The 20,476-nt window shown below is 35.9% G+C and overlaps 1 protein-coding gene across 3 annotated transcripts in view; it reads left to right on the top strand.

The window, feature by feature from the left end:
• The window catches only part of LOC121727039 (tyrosine kinase receptor Cad96Ca), a 98,832-nt gene extending 78,356 nt beyond the window's left edge, over positions 1–20,476 (top strand). For all 3 annotated transcript variants that reach the window (XM_042114716.1, XM_042114717.1, XM_042114718.1), the window contains exons 7-11: positions 1,566–1,717; positions 5,270–5,452; positions 7,359–7,498; positions 18,510–18,651; positions 20,155–20,476. In XM_042114716.1, coding sequence (XP_041970650.1) covers positions 1,566–1,717; positions 5,270–5,452; positions 7,359–7,498; positions 18,510–18,651; positions 20,155–20,379 — 842 coding nt within the window. In that variant the 3' untranslated portion in view covers positions 20,380–20,476. The remainder of the gene's footprint in view (positions 1–1,565; positions 1,718–5,269; positions 5,453–7,358; positions 7,499–18,509; positions 18,652–20,154) is intronic.

Here is a 20,476-nt window from a genome sequence, read left to right as displayed (position 1 = left end):
TACCTCTTAAATTATATATAAGTACAAAAAATCTGTTTGTCAGGGTTCCGTTTTAGGGTTCAGTAGTCAACCAAGTTTTGTTGATAACAGAACCCTATAACGGAACCCTAACGACTTACTTAGAAATAAAATTTTATGTGTTTTGTTGTTCAAAAAATGATATTTTAAAATAAAAGGTAACCTCCTTTGACGGGTGCACAAGCGGACCAGTGTAATAGAAAATATACAAGATATTGTGTATTTGCCATCGCATTTTCTTGAAAATAGCCGAAGAAAGTACAGACGGATGTTTATTTCTTCTATAGAGAAACTTCCTGTCTCTATATTTCTAGTCCCAGTAGTAAAGCTAGCTGTAGAGTCCTTTGGTCCGTATTTATTTTGATTTAGCGTTGAAGTATCTTTAGTGAGTTTACTTTGTGAAAATTTACTTTGTTGTCATATCAGTTGAAACATGAGTTTGGACCTGAGGTTTGGACGTAAAGTAAATTTTTGTTTATTTTAATGTTGAAGCTAACAATATACTTTCACTTCCTTTACTGAAATGATCACCGCATTCTTTGAGAACCTAAAGCATATTTTGCAAGTTCATGGTATACGAAACTTCTATAACTTTAAGTAGTAAAAAATACGTGTGCGGTGTAGTACTCGGGGACTGCCGCTGCACATAATAGATAATAGTTAGTTTTTATTATTCGTAGATAATAGTGATAATGCATAGTATTATATTTTATCAACTGATGTAATTATAATTCGCCTACTTCTAGTCGCACGCACACAAACACCGTGCCGAAGTCCGGTGAACTGAAACGACGTTAGACGATTCACGGCAACGCCGCGCCGCACCGACAGGCACAGCGGTCTCGGTAGGAGTGGGGGGGACGTGTTAGGTTAATTTTTGTTACGGGATTTCTTGATAAAAGCCTGAAAAGTTTAACTCTCAATAATAATCGGCCAAGTGCGAGTGGGATTCACGCATGAAGGGTTCCGTACCATTATAGAGCAAAAATAGACCAAAAATTGTGTTTTTGTATAGGAGCCCCCCTTAAATTTTTATTTTATTTAAATATTATTATTAATTATTAAAGTAGACATTTAAGGCCTTTGTGAAAGTTCAAGTGTAAGTAAACAGGTAGGCTGTTGCTATTATTGATGTCGAGCAAAAAAGGCAAAACACGTTGTCGTATGGGAGCCCCACTTAAATATTAACTTTATTATATTTTTTGTACTTGTTGTTATAGCAGCACCAGAAATACACAATCTGTGAAAATATCTGAAGTTAAGCTGTAGCGGTTCCTGAGATACAGCCTGGGACAGACAGACAGACATCGAAGTCTCAGTAATACCGTATAAAACAGTAGTCCCGGTTTTTACCCTTTGGGTACGGAACCCTAAAAACTAAATACATAGTTGTAAATTGTAATACTCTAACATTATACATAATGTAGGATGTTAACTTTGTAGTAATAACCAATTATTTAACCACATACGAAGTTATGTTCCCGGAAACAAAGAAATTACATTTAGCAGTTGTAACAGTTTACTGACATAATGATGTATCGTTACAGGAAAAAAGGGGGAACAAACCGTAGCCGTTAAGACGTTGAAGGAAAACGCATCGGAGAAGGAAAAGACGGATTTGTTGCAGGAACTCGTCGTTATGAAGAATTTGGGCACCCATCCGAATGTCGTCCGTCTTGTCGGATGTTGTACGGAAAAGGTAATACATATAGCTAATCGGAACTATTTGAGTTTTGAATGATATATTTTTTTAAACCTTGTAACCTTCCTAGCAACATAAAAAAAATTGGCGGGAAATCATTTGTCAATTGTTTTTTATCACGCATCAAAGTTCTACGTACGCAACGAAATTGGAATTAGGTCGAAAAGATTTTAGAGCGATGATTTTTTATGATTTTAAAAGTTCTCTCTCTCCGCAAGACTGTGCTGCTCGTCTTCAAAATGCTTTTGGGAAGAAAGTACCTTGTTTGAGCACCGTGAGGAGATGGTATACTGAATTTGAGAGAGGTCGAGTTTCTTTACATGACGAATTTCGTGAAGGGCGGCCTTCAACTGCCGTCAACGAAATTAATGTGGCTACTGTTAAACGGCCAATTGAAGAAAACCCGCAGATTACCTATGAGACAATTTGAGGGCTATTGGGGATTGGTATGAGCCAAATTAAAAAAAATTACACGAAGAATTGTGAGTTCGGGAGACTTTGTTGTCGTTGGACCCCTCATGAACTGACAGCGGAGCAGAAGCGGGCTTCACAGGAGACGAAACGTGGATTTGTTGTTTTGAACCCGAAAAAGAACAGAAATCTTGTGAGTGGGTGTTTGAAAATGAGAACAAGCCAACAAAAGTGAGGCAGGCGAGAAACGTTGGTAAGAAAATGATCGCGTTTTTTTTCTGACCTACGGATCCCATCTATACAATTCCACTTGGAGATCAAAAGAGTGTTAATGCTGAGTGGTATACTACCATTTTTTTAACCAGGATATCGGAAAAGATTCGCGAAATACGACCAAAAAGCCGCATTCTCCTACATCACGACAACGCCTCTTCACACACGGCCAACAAAACAAAGTCATTTTTAGGTTCCGAAAAATCACAACTCGTCACCCATCCTGCACATAGCCCCGACCTAGCACCCTGTGATTTCTGTATTTTTTTCCAAAATTAAAGATTTAATGAGAGGTTTCACTTTTACCAACTCCGAAGAGGCAGTGATAGCGTTCAATCAGCACGTAGAAAACATGCCTTCAGATCTGTGGTCCTCCTGTTTTAAAAAATGGTTCGATCAAATATAAAAAAATGTTTAGAATGTAAAGGAGAGTATTTTGAAAAGCAATAAACATAATATTTTGGGTATAACACGTCGTTTTTTTAAGTTATGCAAAACTTTCAGTGTGACCTACGTATCTCTATTAATTTATCTTCAAAAGGCTTGTATGATGTAGGCCATCGCATTTAAAAGAGTGCAAAGGGGAATTTGTGTTGTCAAAGGTTGTCCATCAAGAAAGAATATTATGTGGAACCTGTGGAACATCGAAATTAGTCAAAAATCAAAACGATAAAATGCTTTTGTCTTTTGCCATAATTAAAAAAAAAACCTTTTATTTCTCTTCTCAGTGACTCTATATTATAATATTATAATTTGTGCCAACCTTTTTCAAAACAGGCTCAGTGTTTTCGGAGCCTTTTCGATTCCTATGAACAAAAGTAAAATAAAGCAAAAAAGGCATAAAGCTTAGGCCAAACCTACGCGACCAGGCGTCTGCGAAGCGGAGCGTCAAGTTGTCAAATGTGTGTTTTTTGTATACAAAAGACACATTTGACAACTTGACGCTTCGCTTCGCAGTCGCCTGGTCGCGTAGGTTTGAAACGCTTGTTTTTTCACACTTCTTTATTTTCTGGCACAAAATTCGGAAACTGAGCGCTAACAAGCATAGTTACACCTAAATTCTCTAAAATATTCACTTTGCGCTATTGAATTTTGCCCTAAAAAGTACTTTATTCCCTTGGGATTTTGAATAAATGTGGGCAGACAGTTAGTTGGTTTATGGCTTAATATAGTGGAAAGTGCACGAAAAACTGTCTTTATTAGTGTTTAACATGAATTTCCACTAAACTCCGATTTTTAATTCAAGATCAAAAAAACTACTACAATATTGCCACTGCAATAAAATATTTGTGCAGTAGTATATTCCTTTTTTCTAAAAAACAAGGTTTAGATAATTTCATTATTAATAACTTTAATCAGATGATTTAAATAAGTAATCTGAGTTATTTTATTTTACATAAATACAAAACGCCGTAATAAAATCTTAAACATCGGTAATTTTTGGTAGTATACCTGGTGTTTTACTGGTATCACTTCAGGTATTCATAACATTTGGTGCAATAATTTACAGGCTAAAGTAACATACTTAATATAATTTAAATATACATGTAACTAATTTACAAAATAGCAGAAAAATTGTGTGTAGCTCGCTTTATGGTTGTAATCTTATCGCTGCCATTATTTTCGGCCATGACACCATGATATTGTTTATCCTGTCATGTTATCCTTAATATTAAAATGATAAAATTATGTCTTATATTATGTTTTACAGCAGCATTTGTCCTATACTGTAAACTATGTAAGTGCGAGAGGGACTTATGCAATTCAAACATAAAAGACGTCCTATTTAGACTAAAATGAAAGAGTGTCATCTGGGTTCTAGTAAAAACCATAAATATTAATATAAAAGCTTGTATCAATAAGGATTATTTGACAAAAACCTTGTTTAATTATTATGTTGACCAGTAATGCCAATAATAAATAAAGTAACATATTGCAAAAAGGTTGGCGAAACCTGAAATATTCACTTGACAATGACATTTATGTCACTTTGACACCTTTGACAGTGACGTACTGTAGTAGCTTTTTTGATCTTGAATTAAAAATCAGAGTTTAAGAACCAACAGTACAATCAATTACATATACTGCTTTCAGGCGCGGTCACAGCCTAAAATTTTGGAGGGGGTCTGACATTAGCGGGGGGGGGGGGGGGGGAGGGTTGACAGTAGCGGTCATTGTCTCCCTGTAGAAACTGCAATTGACAATGAAGTGTCAGCTGATGTTCCTAGTTTAATGGCGATATGGTATTTTGCATACTCGATGTGAACTGAATATGAAGCATATATCACTTCGAACTCAATGACCGCTACCGCCTCGTTTCGCCGAGTACAGTTTAGTCACTACACTAAAAAATAAAAATTTGTCGCTGCTATGGGGTAGCTAGAAATTTCCTGTTATTATTTGGCAATGTCCTGTGACCCCCCCCCCCCCCCCCCCCCCCCCCCCCCCCTTCGTACCGCGCCTGACTGCTTTATCGTCATACATAACTCATAGCGTATTGTTAGTTAGAACTTAGATCAAAATGTGTGAATAGGTGTTAAATACAAGACGCTTGCTCATATTCTATTCACAGTCAGTTTGGTGCAAACGATTTTACGATTAAACGAAAGATTATTGGTTTGTTAATGAAACCTCAATTGAACCTTAAGTGTAAGCATGTACCAGTCATATCTAGGGTTGCCAGCTGACCGGTATTTAAGCGTACGGTCCGGTATTTTCGAGGCCAGTCCGGTAAAAAATAAAAACATTTATTTAATAAAGGCTTTCTCAAAGTTAGCATAGTCTTTCGCAATAATAATATAAAAAAACTGTATTTTTGCGACCGACCATACAACACCCATATATCATAATCCTATTCATCCCCAGGAGCCTACCCTGGTGATAATGGAGTTTGTCAGCCTGGGCAAGCTGCAGCAGTTCCTGCGAGATTCCCGCGCTGAGCGTCACTACGGGAACACGCACGGGGGCAGCCAGTTCCTCACGTCACGGGATTTGACGCACTTCGCCTTCCAAGTGGCCAGGGGCATGGACTTCCTCAGCTCTAAAGGGGTAAGATAAGATACTCCAAGATGATTCAAGGTCTATAGCCAAGTTACTTGTTTATTTAGAAAAAAATGTTTGAAACTTGACATAGCGCATCTTGCACTGTGCACATATTATTGAATATAAAAAGACCCTGATCATAATAACTGAGGGGGCGTCCACAAATTAAGTGAGTTTTTTAAAGGGGGGAGGGGGTCGAGTCAAATCTCATCTAATTTTACGCTGGAGAGAGAGGGGGTCTCGACTCTGGGCAAATCTCACGTAATTTCTTTTCTCATTGTTACAAAAAATTTTCTATTTTGGTATATTTCATCCAGATTGTATGTATGCTTCAGATTTAATCGTAAACGTAATCGTAATTATGATGACCATTCACTAATTCGTTCGAAAGAAAATAATTTCATTTATACTTTATATATAACGTATATATAAATTATACTGACTGTCAAACAACCCAACGCGTTTACGAGAAACCCCGTTTTGAAAAATATCACGTAAGATTGGGAGGTGGGGCCCTCCCCCCAAGTTTGAATAAAATCTCACGAAATCTCACCAGCTGGGCAGGGAGGGTCAGGGTTACCTCAGGTAATTTGTGGACGCCCATTAACTGGCCATAATAACTGACAGTACTAAAAATGCTAAAATGGTCCAAAGGTCTGTTAAACGCGATTAACAAAAAGTTTACCAAAGTCCATCGCAGACAAGTTTAATGAGTCATTACAATTTGGTTATAAAGGGATAAATTAGTTAATTAGCCATTTAAACTAATTTCATAAACCGTAAACAGCTATTAGCTGAGGTAAAACGTTTCGATCGACTTAATCACGTTACTTTCATTAAGTACTATTCAGGCAAGTTTGACTTGCCCAATCTTAAGCCAAAAAAGTTGCCTAAGATCTTTTTAAGTACTAGAAACAGTAATAGGTCTTTATGTAGTACGGTTTGATATAATTTTGGTATAGTGAGTGTGGCCATATAGCTCTAAAGCTATAATTCCATACTGCCGATTGGAAATCTTCAATCAGCAGTAGGTATGGATTATAGCATAAACAGGTTGTTAGATTTAACACCGTTATCCTTAAAACCAACCAAAATCCGTCTTCATACCTATACAATTTGAATGGGTATGACCCATACAAATTGCCCGGAGACGGCATTTTTTTTGAGTTCTCATGGCATTGTTCTCATAGAAAAAGTTGTTCATTTTGACGGGCTCATTTGATGGTTTTAAGGGTAACGGTGTTAAATCTAATACCCTGTAAGTATATGGCGCACAGGCCGGGTAGGCGTGCTTTGCCATGCACTCACTATTATTTACTTTATTTCATGATTTTGGGATTTTTTGAAGAACCTTTCAAAAATTTTATATTTTTAAATGTCAATTTTAATTGCAAAGTGCATAAACCTCTTAGAAAATGATAATTATTTATCAGAATTTGAGGGCACGACCCAAGTCCAAATTATAGTGGCGTAGAGAGTTTAATATATTCTGTTACTTAGATTTCTAAGTAACATAATATATTAAAATTAGTATAGTCCTTCTCAGGTTATAATTATCAGACTACTTAGATTGATCGAAATTTAATTTTAATGACATAAAATAAAAAAAAGTATTTTTTAGTAAAGGTCGGGCCAAGTTGTAATCCATAATCCCAGATATGTTGCATGATTTCTCTATGGTGTTAGTCAGAGTTATTAAGTCTGTTTCAACAATATTATCGTGAAAATATGACGTTAATCAAGGCTTAACTTTAACCTAGATTGGTGCAAGTGTATCTGAACAAGCTTGACAATAAGTAGTTATGCCTGTTAGGCAGTAGAGGTTTTTCTTGTGGTTAACTAGCGCGTAGAGCAGACCAACAAGATCTCTATCTTTTATTTTCTTTTTATCGTATTTTCCTTATCTTTTCAGATAATACACCGAGACTTAGCGGCTAGGAATGTCCTTATCACGGAGGAGAGGACGTGCAAAGTCGCGGACTTCGGTTTCGCCAGAGATATCGGGGGCACACAGGTGTATGAGAGAAAGAGCGACGGCCGGCTTCCTATAAGGTAGGAGTTAGTACAGCAATGAGAGAGTTTTTAGGTTTTCAGGCAACTAATATCACAAACAGAATGCTTGTTTAGTAGCTCAGTGTGTTCTCTGCTACTGAACCGATTTTGATGGTGACGGATACAGAAATTGACTACGGAAAGATAATTGTAACAACTTTTGCGGCAAAATATAAAAGATACGATTATCTTGATGGTGAATATCTGGATGGTTTTCTCTTGCTAACACAAATACTTAGAAATATTTCTTCCGCACTATCTGTTTGTAATCATGAATCTAGTAGCTCTATTTTTCTAAAGTGCAAAGAGTATCTCTAGAAACGCAGCTGTGACCACTAAGGTACTAGTGTCATATTTTTCGTTGTAGCTAATGCTACTTTTACAGTTTACACAAAAAGTTATTATATTGAGACCCCACAAATATTTCAAGTTTATGAATAATAAGGAGGACTAAACTTCAATGAGACGATAAAAGTCAAATTAAGATTTATATAATTATTTTGTTTGAACGCTCTTAAGACGCTGACAACTGCAAATGACCTTGAGGATTCGCATTTCTAAGCCACGCCCCCTAATTGTCCGATAAGAAAGCGCCAGCTTTGCTAGCGGCTAAACCGGGAACTTCTAAAAGATAGGTTTGATTAATATTGAGCTGTCGCATAGAGATTTCAATAGATGGCGCGTAATAAATAAATACTATGTACTATACTTCCGTGAGCGAACTATAAGAGTGCGGAAGATTAGTGCAGAATGCAGATAGAACGGAGCACAGCGGAGAGGTAATATTAACGCACTTGAAAATAAACTTTATAATCATTAAACTAAAGTGCATAAATGCTTGAACCTTACAAAAAATGCACGTTTGGCCTCGAGGATACGCGGGAATCTTTAAAAGTTTGAAGTCGATATTATACTGATTCGTTATGTCTATTGTGGTAGTAATGTAAGCCATACACGTTACGCAGGCAGACCGGAATGTGTGAGGGAATATACCTGTGCAGTTTTTTGGACCTGCGCAGGCGACCAGGTCCCACACACATACCGGTATACCTGTGCAGGCATACCTGCGTGCTGTACAGGTGGATCTCTCCCGTCTCCGGTAGACCGTAGCGTGTAAGGCTTACTTATGGTAAATAAAACACAGTTATTCTTTTATAATATACCTATTATATTATAAAATAATGACAAAACCCAACTGCGTAAAAACATTCAATTTTTTTCATAAACATTTTTTCTGTTACATTACAATTTACATTAAAATTACAATTACATAAGTACAGCAAGAAATAAAACAAAATTCAGGAATCGTTTTTTACTGTCCCGGCAAACGTTGCTTTGCCATAATATTATATTTACGATAATATTATTATTTTAATTAAGTGACTAACGGCCGTTCCCAATATATGATCTATCTCTGGTTTTGCCCTACTAGAGATATGAATAGCTCACATTAGACATTAGAGACATATATTTTATGTCAATTGTGAGCTATTCCTATCTCTAGTAGGGCAAAACCAGAGATAGATCAAATATTGGGAACGGCCGTAAATAGGTAAGTATGTCACCATGGCAACGTTGATCGCTATCCCGTCGCACAAACTTAATGGTCGCCGTCAGTCTCAGGTTATAATAATTTACTATTATTTATTCAACAAATGCACTTATGCACTTATCAATATATAAAGTACCCAGTAGCCGATTCTCAAACCTACTGAATATATATATATAGCTGGGCACCGTTAATCAAATAGTTAACTTCGTTAATCGTTAATCCGTTAAAAAAATTTTAGCTTCGTTAAACGTTAAAGCGTTACACTGCGGACGAATTAGCACAAGTTAACGTTAATCGTTAATCCGTTAATATGTTGGTTACAAAACCTGTTGGTTTAAGGTTTTGGAAGTTAACAGGTTAGGGACAAAACAAAATACTTCTATAATTATTGTATTCTAGGTAGAAATTACAATACAATAATTATTATAGATATAGTTTATTGTTATTATAAATCATTTGCATGTTGATAAAGAAGAGTGCAGTATAATTTAGTTAGGTAACTAAATTATACTGCACTCTTCTTTATCCCAAGAAGACCCAACACTGCAAGTGCTAACCTAGTAAAAGACATTTTATATTTAAAAAAAATAAGCTTCGTTTCTTCTTTCAAACATGGCCAAGAAAATTAAAAACAAGCAATAAGAGATTTAGAATTACAAGAAGGAATTAAAGTAAAGCCTTGCGGGCTATTTATAGATACAGACTTGCCATTTTTAGGAGCAACGCCCGATGGAATTTGCGATGAAAAAACTATTTTAGAAATTAAATGTCCCATCACAGCATATAACATTGGAGTAGACGCTGCTATAACACAACAAAAAGTTACATTTTGGAAAATAGATAAACAGGGCAAATTAAATATAGACAAAAATCACTCCTGGTTTTATAAGGTGCAAGGGCAGCTCCATATTTCAGGTTACGAATATTGCCTTATTATTATTGATAGGCATGTAATGGTCTTCATTTGAGTCACTATCAATTATCAATATTAGATTGCAAAGTATGCATAGAAATGTGAATTTTGAATTGAGGCCATCTTGCTTTTCACCTACTAGTTCTATGTCAGTTAAAGCACATCCAAGAGGACCATGATGAGAAATTTCTTGCAACCTCTTATAAAAATATGAAACACTTATAATTCTTCTTCCGACATCAGGTTTTTTCTGAGGAAGTGCAGTTTCAACAATAAGCTTTTCAGCATCACATTCAGCCTCCAAACTACATAGTCCAGTGTCATGGGTACTTTTTTCTTCCAGCCTGCAAGTAAGTTTATACTTTGAGACATCGACATTTAACAACAGTTTAAAAACTGGATCACCACAAAATTTCATAAATTAAAATGATTAACTTTTCGATTATTGGGAAATAGGAATTAGGATAAAATTATACAGAACTCAATATTTAAAAAAGCCTTTTGCTCGTTTGCCTTCTAATTTCATTAAAAAGGTATACTAAAAATTTTATTAGGCTAATACGCTGCACTCCGCAGTAGGGGTGGGTCGTTATGTGATTTTTAACCGACGAAACAAGTTGTAACTGTACGACGCGGGCGCCCGGTAACGGTGTGACGTCATATCACAATTTCGCCGCGCGGGCCCCATACAATAAACGTGATTTTTTTCTCTATCTCAATAACTGCAACAGGTAGGCACTTGAAATTTTCATCAAGGCCTTAATTATATATGTACTTTAATAATCAATAATAATATTATAATAAAATAAAAAATTAAGGGGGGCTCCTATACAAAAATCACAAATTTTGGCCTATTTTGCACTATAACGGTATGTGTATTCATAAGTGAGTCCGATTAGTAACATAATATAATATTATTATTAATTATTAAAGTACATATATAATTAAGGCCTTGATGAAAATTTCAAGTGCCTACCTGTTGCCGTTATTGAGATAGAGCAAAAAATCACGTTTATTGTATAGGACCCGCGCGGAAAAATTGTGATATGACGTCACAAGCGGTCGCGGGACTGCTAGCGGGAATCGATATTTTTCGAAACTTTGAATGCCTATAAAATCAAAACTACAAGGTATTTTTGACTGCAACAAAAACTAGTGTATTTGTATACATACAGGCTTAACTGTGACAAAATTTCAAGCAATTTGGCATACCTAGTAACATTCTCAATTAAACCTTCCTGCCCAATTATTCCAGCGGGGCTAAAATGGTCGCTTTGTTGAATCATGAGACGAATCATAATATGATTCATTTCTCTAATATCGCAAAATGCAACTCTGCTTGCAATTCATTTTTGTATTTTTGCACTGATTTGACATTTGTCAGTTTTGACAATTCATTTGCTGAATTGATTGAGAGGAATTGCTAAATATTACCATTTTAGCCCCGCAGGGCTTAGGTACATTCGGAGAGCCCATTTAACCAAAAAAAATGGGTGTTATTTTTTTTTAAATGACAATATTTTATCCCATTTAAAATCGTTGCAGAAAGGTCACTCGCGGCGCGGGGGAATGAAAGGGGGTGACGCCGGGATGAGGCGCGCGCGCGGGCCTATAGCCTTTTTTCAAATCGGACCAGTAGTTCCTGAGATTAGCGCGTTCAAACAAACAAACAAACTCTTCCCAATTATAATATTAGTATTGATATAAACTAATTAATATTTTTGCTAGGTAATCTGCGCGGAACTAGTTGGCCGCACATACCGGCGGCGCGGCCAACTAGTTCCGCGCGGACTATAGCAAACTCGCTGTCGCTCGCTAGGTCGACCGGTGCAGTGGGCGGCGGGCGCTAGCTGCGACTCCAAACGAAACAACGCGACGATCGCTCGACGGTACTTCATAACACCCAATGCAATAAAAACGTTACAAAAATCACTACTCTACTATATAAATACGACTCGAAACTAGTTATTCGGTTATTGTATGTAGCTAGTTATTGTAACTATAGTGACGTGAAATAACGCTCACCCCTACTCCGCAGTGAAGCCGCACCCTATTAGGGCCGGGACACAAAAACACGGTCCGGCGCCGTACGACGTCGCGTCGTCGTGCCGTGATTTTGTGTCCCGGCCCTTACGGAGCATGTCCTTGAATAGAGCTGAAAGAATCGCGCAATCGCATCGCGCTCAAATAGTAATAAACTTATTATATCTTTATTTACCTAGCCTATCGTAATTGTAAAAATATACTTGCCTTTTTAAAATACTACCCGTCGCTATATTGCGATCGGCATTTGCTACATTTTCCGCTGTGTTATCATCTAATTCCATCGTTTTCGGTCGACTGTAAAAAAATTAAATCATAATAATATCATAAAAAGGCTAAAATAGCTTGTAATAGATAAACTGGATCATAAAAAATACAATGAATGAGCCATGCTTTGGCACGAATGGGCCGACTCGACCAGAGAAATACCACGGACTCACAGGAAAACCGGCGTGAAACAGCCCTTGCGCTGTGTTTCGTAGTCGTGAAGGACGTTTGGTTACAACTTATAATAAGTAGATAAATAAACTTATATTACCTTTCCAACATACTACCTGCCGCTGGATCTGAATTGGCATTTGGTGATTCGTTTGGGTTATCAATAATTCGACGGGTGCAAAGTAAAAAGAGTCATCTACAAAACAGCAACTTTTCAGGAGAGCGCATAATAGGAAAAAATGCTCCCATTTTGTCAATTTCCGATCAAATTTATTGAAATTTTCATCATTGTTTCATTATTTATTAATGAATCCACATGTATATTTAATTTCTTCTAATTATGTTTAATTTACGAGATATTGTAGTTGTCTGCATCTACATTGCGCTTGAAAATATGACAACTGAGTTAACTACCACTTGGTCGTTTCTACGTGGGAATTAAAAATTATATTTATTAAAGTATTTTTACCGATTACTAGTACGATTATCAGTAACTACGTAAAGTGTAACACTTTATATTATTAAAATTATTATTAAAAGTAAGTTATATTATTAAAATATGTAGTTAAACGTTTTACATCTTAAACACACCAAGTTCAGAACATAATTGCGTAGATATCTTTTTCTACGTTGTCGATTCGGTGCAAGGTACACGATTTAGAAGGAAGTTAAAATATGAAATACTAGCTTTTGCTCGCGGCTTCGCTCGCGTGAAATTTGAAAATCGCGTAAATTGCAAATATTCCCGTAAGCTCCCTTAGAAACATGATGTTTTTCCAAGACCAAAAGTAGCCTATGTTACTTTTCATCCTTTCAATTAAGTTTATGCCAAAAAACAATACGATTTGTTTCTTCGTTAGAGCGTGAAGGAAGGACAAACAAACAAATAAATAAATAAACATATTTTCCCATTTATAATATTAGTATGGATATACTTAGGAATCATTCATTTACTTTCGTAAAAATCGTATTTTCTCACAACAAAAATGAAATTCTGTGTCAATACTTTAATTATTTTAAACTAATTTAAAAATTATTCAGTATCATTATCAGTACAGGAACTATGTTGTAAATTATTATAATTTAGGCAGAGGCTTATTAAGTCTTTGTACTTGGCACTTGTAAGCATGATGGGTTCATTATAACATCATAAGCATCGCCGGACGTTTTACACCATCGGAGGGGTGCATACGATTTTTCAGAACACAAAATGAAATTTTATTTCAACGATTTCTCAATTGCTTCTCGTGATCACAGAGATCCCAAAACCGGTCAAAGATAAGTTAATAGAAAAACTTCGCGAGAACTTGCAAATGCCGGGATATGATGTTACGCAGGTTGCAATTTACCATTTCTGGACTGATGTAATTGTTTACCTAAATTTTGTCGTAATTTACGTCTCGTATCAATACACGTGTCTTTATTTCTCAATCGCCTTTTCTTTAGATCAATATTTAACTGACGTCTTTTTCTACCGTTTAACGAGGAAGGCGTAGAACATTCACTTGATGCCTCCACTGCCGAAGAAGCATCAATGGTGTTGTCTATAGAAGATTTAAAGTTTGAGAGGGACAATATACTCGATGGCCTGCTTGAGTTAATAAACTCAAGCAGGTCATAGATTATATGAGATCAAAGTATCTGTTTAATAAAAAAGAATATATAATATTTTGATCTAATACTGATAATGGACGCGGCGGACTTGAAGTGATGAACTGTATTCTGAGGGTGTTGGCGTATTTGTTAATTTGCTGAGATCGACAAATTTTCAAAATCATTTTATATTTCAGACTGAGAGTGAACTGGTGTGACTGGCCTAGAGTATTCAGATCATGGGGACTTATCTTACAAAGTTAACTTATATTCATTTGTCTTCATCGGTGACACATCAAGGTTTTCTATAAGATGTTCAATAATTTCATCGGGCAACACAGTATTTTGCTCGATAAATCTATCACTTATGTTCTGGAAACTTTCAACTTCTTTAAAAAGTCGTTTTGGACTTTCTGAACATGAAAAAACAGTAAAAAATAACAGTAACAAATTAGAAGTCAATTAATATAGCTAACAATAAGAATTAACATAAATAGGTACTCATAAACATAATAAACAATACTAATTTGCAAAAGTAAATTGAGACATCTAAATCACAATCGCAACGTAGAAAAAGCTATATGGCAGATAGCCGCTTATGCCGCATAACATGACCCCCGCGCGTCCCGCGTATAGACGACCAGCGGTAGTTATCCGCATCTACATCGTGCAATTTCACAAAACAAGAGTAGATGTCTTCTTTTACGTGACAAAAGTACCAAAAATAAGGTGATATTTGAATTTTTGTTTTTGGTATGTTGTAGAACATGATATTTTAAGCTAGTTTCTACAAAAAAACGAAAAACTCAAAATTGCAGATGACTTTTTTTACTTTGCACCCGTCGAATTGCACTATCCATGGTTTTCCGCCGCCTGAAATAAAAATTTAAATAATAAAGGCCTAAATAAAACTTCAGATTCAAAGCAAAATGAACTTATAGTACCTAATTATAGTACTTGTACTATTATTTATTCTGTGCTAATAGTGATAAAAAAAAACCATAAAAAGTATTACGAAAATTCTCTGAAACTCGATCCATAGACCGATTGAATATTGATTTATCAGAACGATCCCCGACGCGCGACGCTAAAACTTATTTAGGCTAACGAAATAATCAACTTTATGAGTGGTGATTTTTTAACTTTTTGAACATTTATTTTGGAGTGCAAAACTCCAACATAAATGTTCAGATACAAAGCAAAATTATTATCAGTGATAAAATAAAACATAAAAAACTGTATTACGATTTACGAAAATCCTCTAAGATTCGAACCATAGGCCGATTGGAAATTGATATAATGTTATCACAACGATTGTGATAACATTATTATGTCAATTTCTAAGGTCTATGGTTCGAATCTTAGAGGATTTTCGTAAATCGTAATCAATCGTAATACAGTTTTTTTATGTTTTATTTGACACAACGATCCTGGCTATCCTAAAACACATTGAGAGTGACGAAATATTTTGATTCGGGGTCGTAATTGTTCGTTTTTTTTTTAATAAAGACGTACGCAACTAGAAAGTAGATAAAATTGAACTTACTTTTACTTCCAGAATGTGTTTGTGGCTTTCACGAAGCTGTCGCTTTTTTGCTGGACGTCTTTTCTTTTTCTTGTCACCCATTTTTACAGACGCGCAATATAATTTCAAATATTTACAGAAAAATATTTACAGAATAAACTTAATATACTATAAAACAATGAGAAATACCTATATACAAATTTTAAGAACTAAACGCTTCAATTACACTAAAATCACAATATCGGCAGAGCGAAATCCGTCACACGTCCACATAGCACCGCGCCTCAGCGAACACTGTCGGTTTTCATGCGAGAGAGAGAGAGATGTGAAATGTTCACTCAGAAGCGTGGATACATTTTTCGTTTGTTAGAGGAAAAATAAATATTGTGGGAAATCTAGATGTCAGAGCCGAAAATTAAATCGGGCAATCTTTGGATTTTTGTAAAAGGTATCAAATAAACAAATTTTTAAAGCATAGATTGTATTATTACTTTAGTTAGAACTGTTTAAAGTTCCCGAAAGATGTGACTTTGGTATTTTTTTTCATCCAGTAGGAGTACATTATTTTATTATTTAAATCGGACAAGCTTTTCCAAATATAATCAAAAATCACATATATTTTTTTTGTGCCAATCAATGAAATACATACGTCTAGAAAACTGCACAAAGATGTCAAATTGGCAGCTGTCTGCGCCTTAACATTTGAAGATATGTTGCACACTACTTGAGAGTTGAGACGGTTCTAAGCATTACCTTGCAATCTACGAATAATAAAAACTAAGGAATAGTAACTCCTAACTAGTCAAAAAACATGCTCCAAAATACTTGTCAAAAAAGTGTACCTTAGGGTCCTTAGGTACACATTTTAATACATTTGCAATATTTAGGTGGCCTTGAGCGGTATAAAGGCTGACGTTATATGACAGTTCGAATGGAACCAAATTTAAAACGATAATAGAATGGGAGTTATGTTTCCTTAGTTTTTATTATTCGTAGCTTGCAATTGACAACATTTAAAAATTTTAACATGGCTTTTTTATTCTTTTATATGAAAGTAGACTTAAAATAAGGCGACACATGTTTCTTGCTTTTTCAAAATTATGTTTTTATGATACCAATAGATTTTAATCCTTCGTATTCTAAAGAGACTTAAGCGCCAAGTGACGTCATACTTACGTCTGAACGGTTAATTCCATTACACTTTACAAAAGAAAAAATCTGTCAATGTAAGTTTGTTACGTTTATTATGACGTCAATGTCATCGTCAACCTGGAGGATAGGTAACCAATGAGGTAACGTTATTTTTAGAAATGTCATTGTTGACAGGTGGTTGATGGTGACGGTTTTTTTTAATGCTTCATGTTGTCTTTTTAAAACTATTTTACACCAGGCAAATAAACGTCACAGCGTATTTTTCAGTTTTTCTTTATTTTCTCAGTAAATAAACAATATTTTTTTTTGATATCAGGAGTTCAAGAAACTAAAGAACGGTATTTTTTATTTTAAGGCTTAAAAATTTTGAAATGTTGTCAATTTGCATAAGTACACATGTTCAAGAAAGTATTGTAGCAAAATTATTGTAGGTAATTTGAAACTACAGATTACAGGACGTATGACGTAAATTTATAATTATTATGCTACTGGCTACTTGTTTGCGAACAGTATCGCGGTACGGGTACACTGTACTTTTCGGCACATAGCACGTGTATTAATTCAATCCTAAACTACTAACTTAACTGGTTAAAATCTGTGTAGTGTTATGCTTGTAGCAAATAAACACACTCGCAGGAATTTTCACAAAAAATTTTAACCTGGCAACCTCGGTTTGTGGCTAGTGAGCAGTTGAGCACACGTCAGCTTTAACCAAAACTTTTATATGCATAATGCATACCCAAAACCACAATAATATGCTTATTGAATCAAAATTTAGGTACAACCATTTGTTTAATATTTATAATGTTTATGCACAAACTTTAACGTTTCAAATATTGTAAGTAGGATGTACGATGCGCTTTGTGTACGTTACAACAATATTTAACTAATTTAGCTGTGAAAATTAGCTTTTCAGTTCAATTTTCTGATATGATTCCAAAAGTAAGGACGAGTCCTTGCAAACCATTTGCACAAATTGTCCTTATACAAGTAAACAGCAACATAACTAATATCACACATCCATAACATTTCTTTTGCTAATAAAATATAGTCACAAATTCACATTTCCATATTCGGGCATAGTGTACACGTGTTGGAAATATGTTTCCTTATATTATTACACAGTACCTGGAGATGACACACATGTATATATATATGTATATATATATATATATATATATATATATATATATATATATATATATATATATATATATATATATATATATATATATATATATATATATATATATATATATATATATATATATATATATATATATATATATATATATATATATATACGTTTAAAGATATAAGATTAGACAGGCCCTGTTCTAGTAATATTACTAGCTAAAAGCCGAGCTTTGCGAGGGCTCACGTCGTCACACCTTGACTGACTGATGATAACACATCTACAAAATAAAAATAAAAAATAATATCTTTGAATAATATGTTAAATTAAAAATCAATAGGCGTGATTGATAGTCTTTCCCTAAAATGTGCCACAAAATGTACAGGTTGTGGCGTATACTAGGGCTCGCTTCGCTCGTCCTGATAAATTCGAAAGTGCGTCCGTCTGTCTGTCTGTTACATCTTTACGCACAAACCGCTGAACCGGTCTTGCTGAAATTTTGTATGGAAAAACATTGGGTCCCGGGAAGGGACGTAGGATACTTTTTATCCCTGAAAAATGTACGGTTCCCGCGCGATAAACGACATTTGGTGTTTCTTTCATTCTTTCAAAGAGTTGCGGGCGTCATCTAGTATTTGATACCAATTTATAATTCCACAGATGGATGGCCCCCGAATCGTTGTACGACGACATATTCAGCGTGAAGTCTGACATCTGGAGTTTCGGCGTGCTGCTGTGGGAGATCGTGACGCTGGGCTCCACGCCCTACCCCGGCCTGTCAGCTGGTGACGTCATGAAAAAGGTATACCGTACTAGCTTATTAAGAATAATTACTCCCACTTTCGGTGACGGTGACCGGTTTTAGATCCAGGCCAGTTACGCAGGAGTAATTTTATAGTGCCCAAGTGTGTGCGCAGTACATAAGAGCACTCTCTATTCCTTATACTCTCATAATCCAGTGGGTCAGAAAACCGACACGACTGGCGGAAGGTCAGGCTCATGACCGACTTTTTACATGCCCATCCGACGCATGGATCGTCTTACTTGTCGGACAATCAGGTGATCAGCCTGCATTGTCCTATCCAAACTTGGAAATAACATGTCTCCAACGCGGGAATCGAACCCACGACCTCCGAGTCAAGAGCCACGCTATTAACCACTGGACCACGGAGGCTTTAAACATATTATTATTTAGATTTTAGAATAATAATATTTTAAAAAATGAAACCCAATTTTAAATTGCACGTAATCAAGAATTGAAATTTCTTACCTTAAAAACTACAGAACCGATTTTAATGAAACTTGCATTATTCCCTTAGTTGAACAATACGTGGTACAACAAAAAAGCATAACTTACATCGGACTTGTAGTTCCGGAGACATGCGAACACAATCATAATATAAGCATACAAGTAACATACATACACTTTTAAAATTTGGCACATTTGTTCAGACACTGATACAGACTAACATAATACTTATACGAAAACTGGGCAGTTCTAGAAATATTACATCCATACGGGTTGAATTGATAACCTCCTTTTTTAAGTCGGTTTGAAAAGCCCTTCTTATCAAATGCCAACGTCACATAAAATAACACACCCAGTGATCGTGACCGGGGGTGAAATTTCATCTCTTAGCTGGTCATTAAGAACAAAGGATTTAGAATGCATAGTCTGGACTCTCACGATGGATTGCTTGGACATTGCACTTAGTCGTGACTCATGATTTAATTTCATATGGTACTGCAGTATGTGTGCTTCTTAAATGTCATGGTCATGATCACGTACACCCTTTAATCCTTATGATCTGCGGGGCTAAAATGGTCACATTTAGCTATTCCTGTCAGAGCTGAGAGCAGGTACACAATTGGCGTTTTGAAGCGCGCGCTTTGCTAACGCGCGTTTTGAGAACCCCGGATTCTATTGAAGCGTACACAATTTGCAAACGCGCGTTACTGGCGTGCCGGCGTTACCTATTTGCGCGCTTGAGCGGTTCTTAAAACGCGCGTTAGCAAAGCGCGCGCTTCAAAACGCCGAATGTGCACCTGCTGCAGCAGCAGCTGCTCTCAATCAATTCAGCAAATGAATTGTCAAAACTGTCAAACCGACGAATGTCAAATTAGTACGAATTACTAGACATGAATTGCAATATTTTAAAAAGAAGTGAATCATATTATGATTCATAATATGATTCTCCACAGCGATCATTTTAGCCCCGCTGTAGTTATGTCTATTGTGCTGTTACGCTGTACTCCTTCTTGTATTTAAGTAATAAATATGTTATGAAACTGACGTTTTTGACAGGTCCGTGACGGCCACCGCCTGGAAAAGCCGGAGCATTGCAGGCGGGAGCTGTACAACATCATGTACTACTGCTGGGAAGCGGATCCGGCCGGAAGACCAGACTTCAAGGAAGTGGTGGAGATGCTGGAACGGCTTCTCTGCACGGAGATGGACTATATCGAGCTGGAGCGCTTCCCTGACCACTCCTACTACAACGTCCAACATTTGGACGGCGAGAAACTGTAATATCAAAGATAGATTAGTAGTGTACATAGTTGCTTCATTTTGTATGTTTAGTTAATTCTATTCGGCTGATAATAATAGTTTAAAAAGCACGCTTTTT

Source organism: Aricia agestis, chromosome 5 (assembly GCF_905147365.1).
Source record: "Aricia agestis chromosome 5, ilAriAges1.1, whole genome shotgun sequence".
NCBI lineage: Eukaryota > Metazoa > Arthropoda > Insecta > Lepidoptera > Lycaenidae > Aricia > Aricia agestis.
This window is presented reverse-complemented; position numbering and strand designations above follow the sequence as displayed.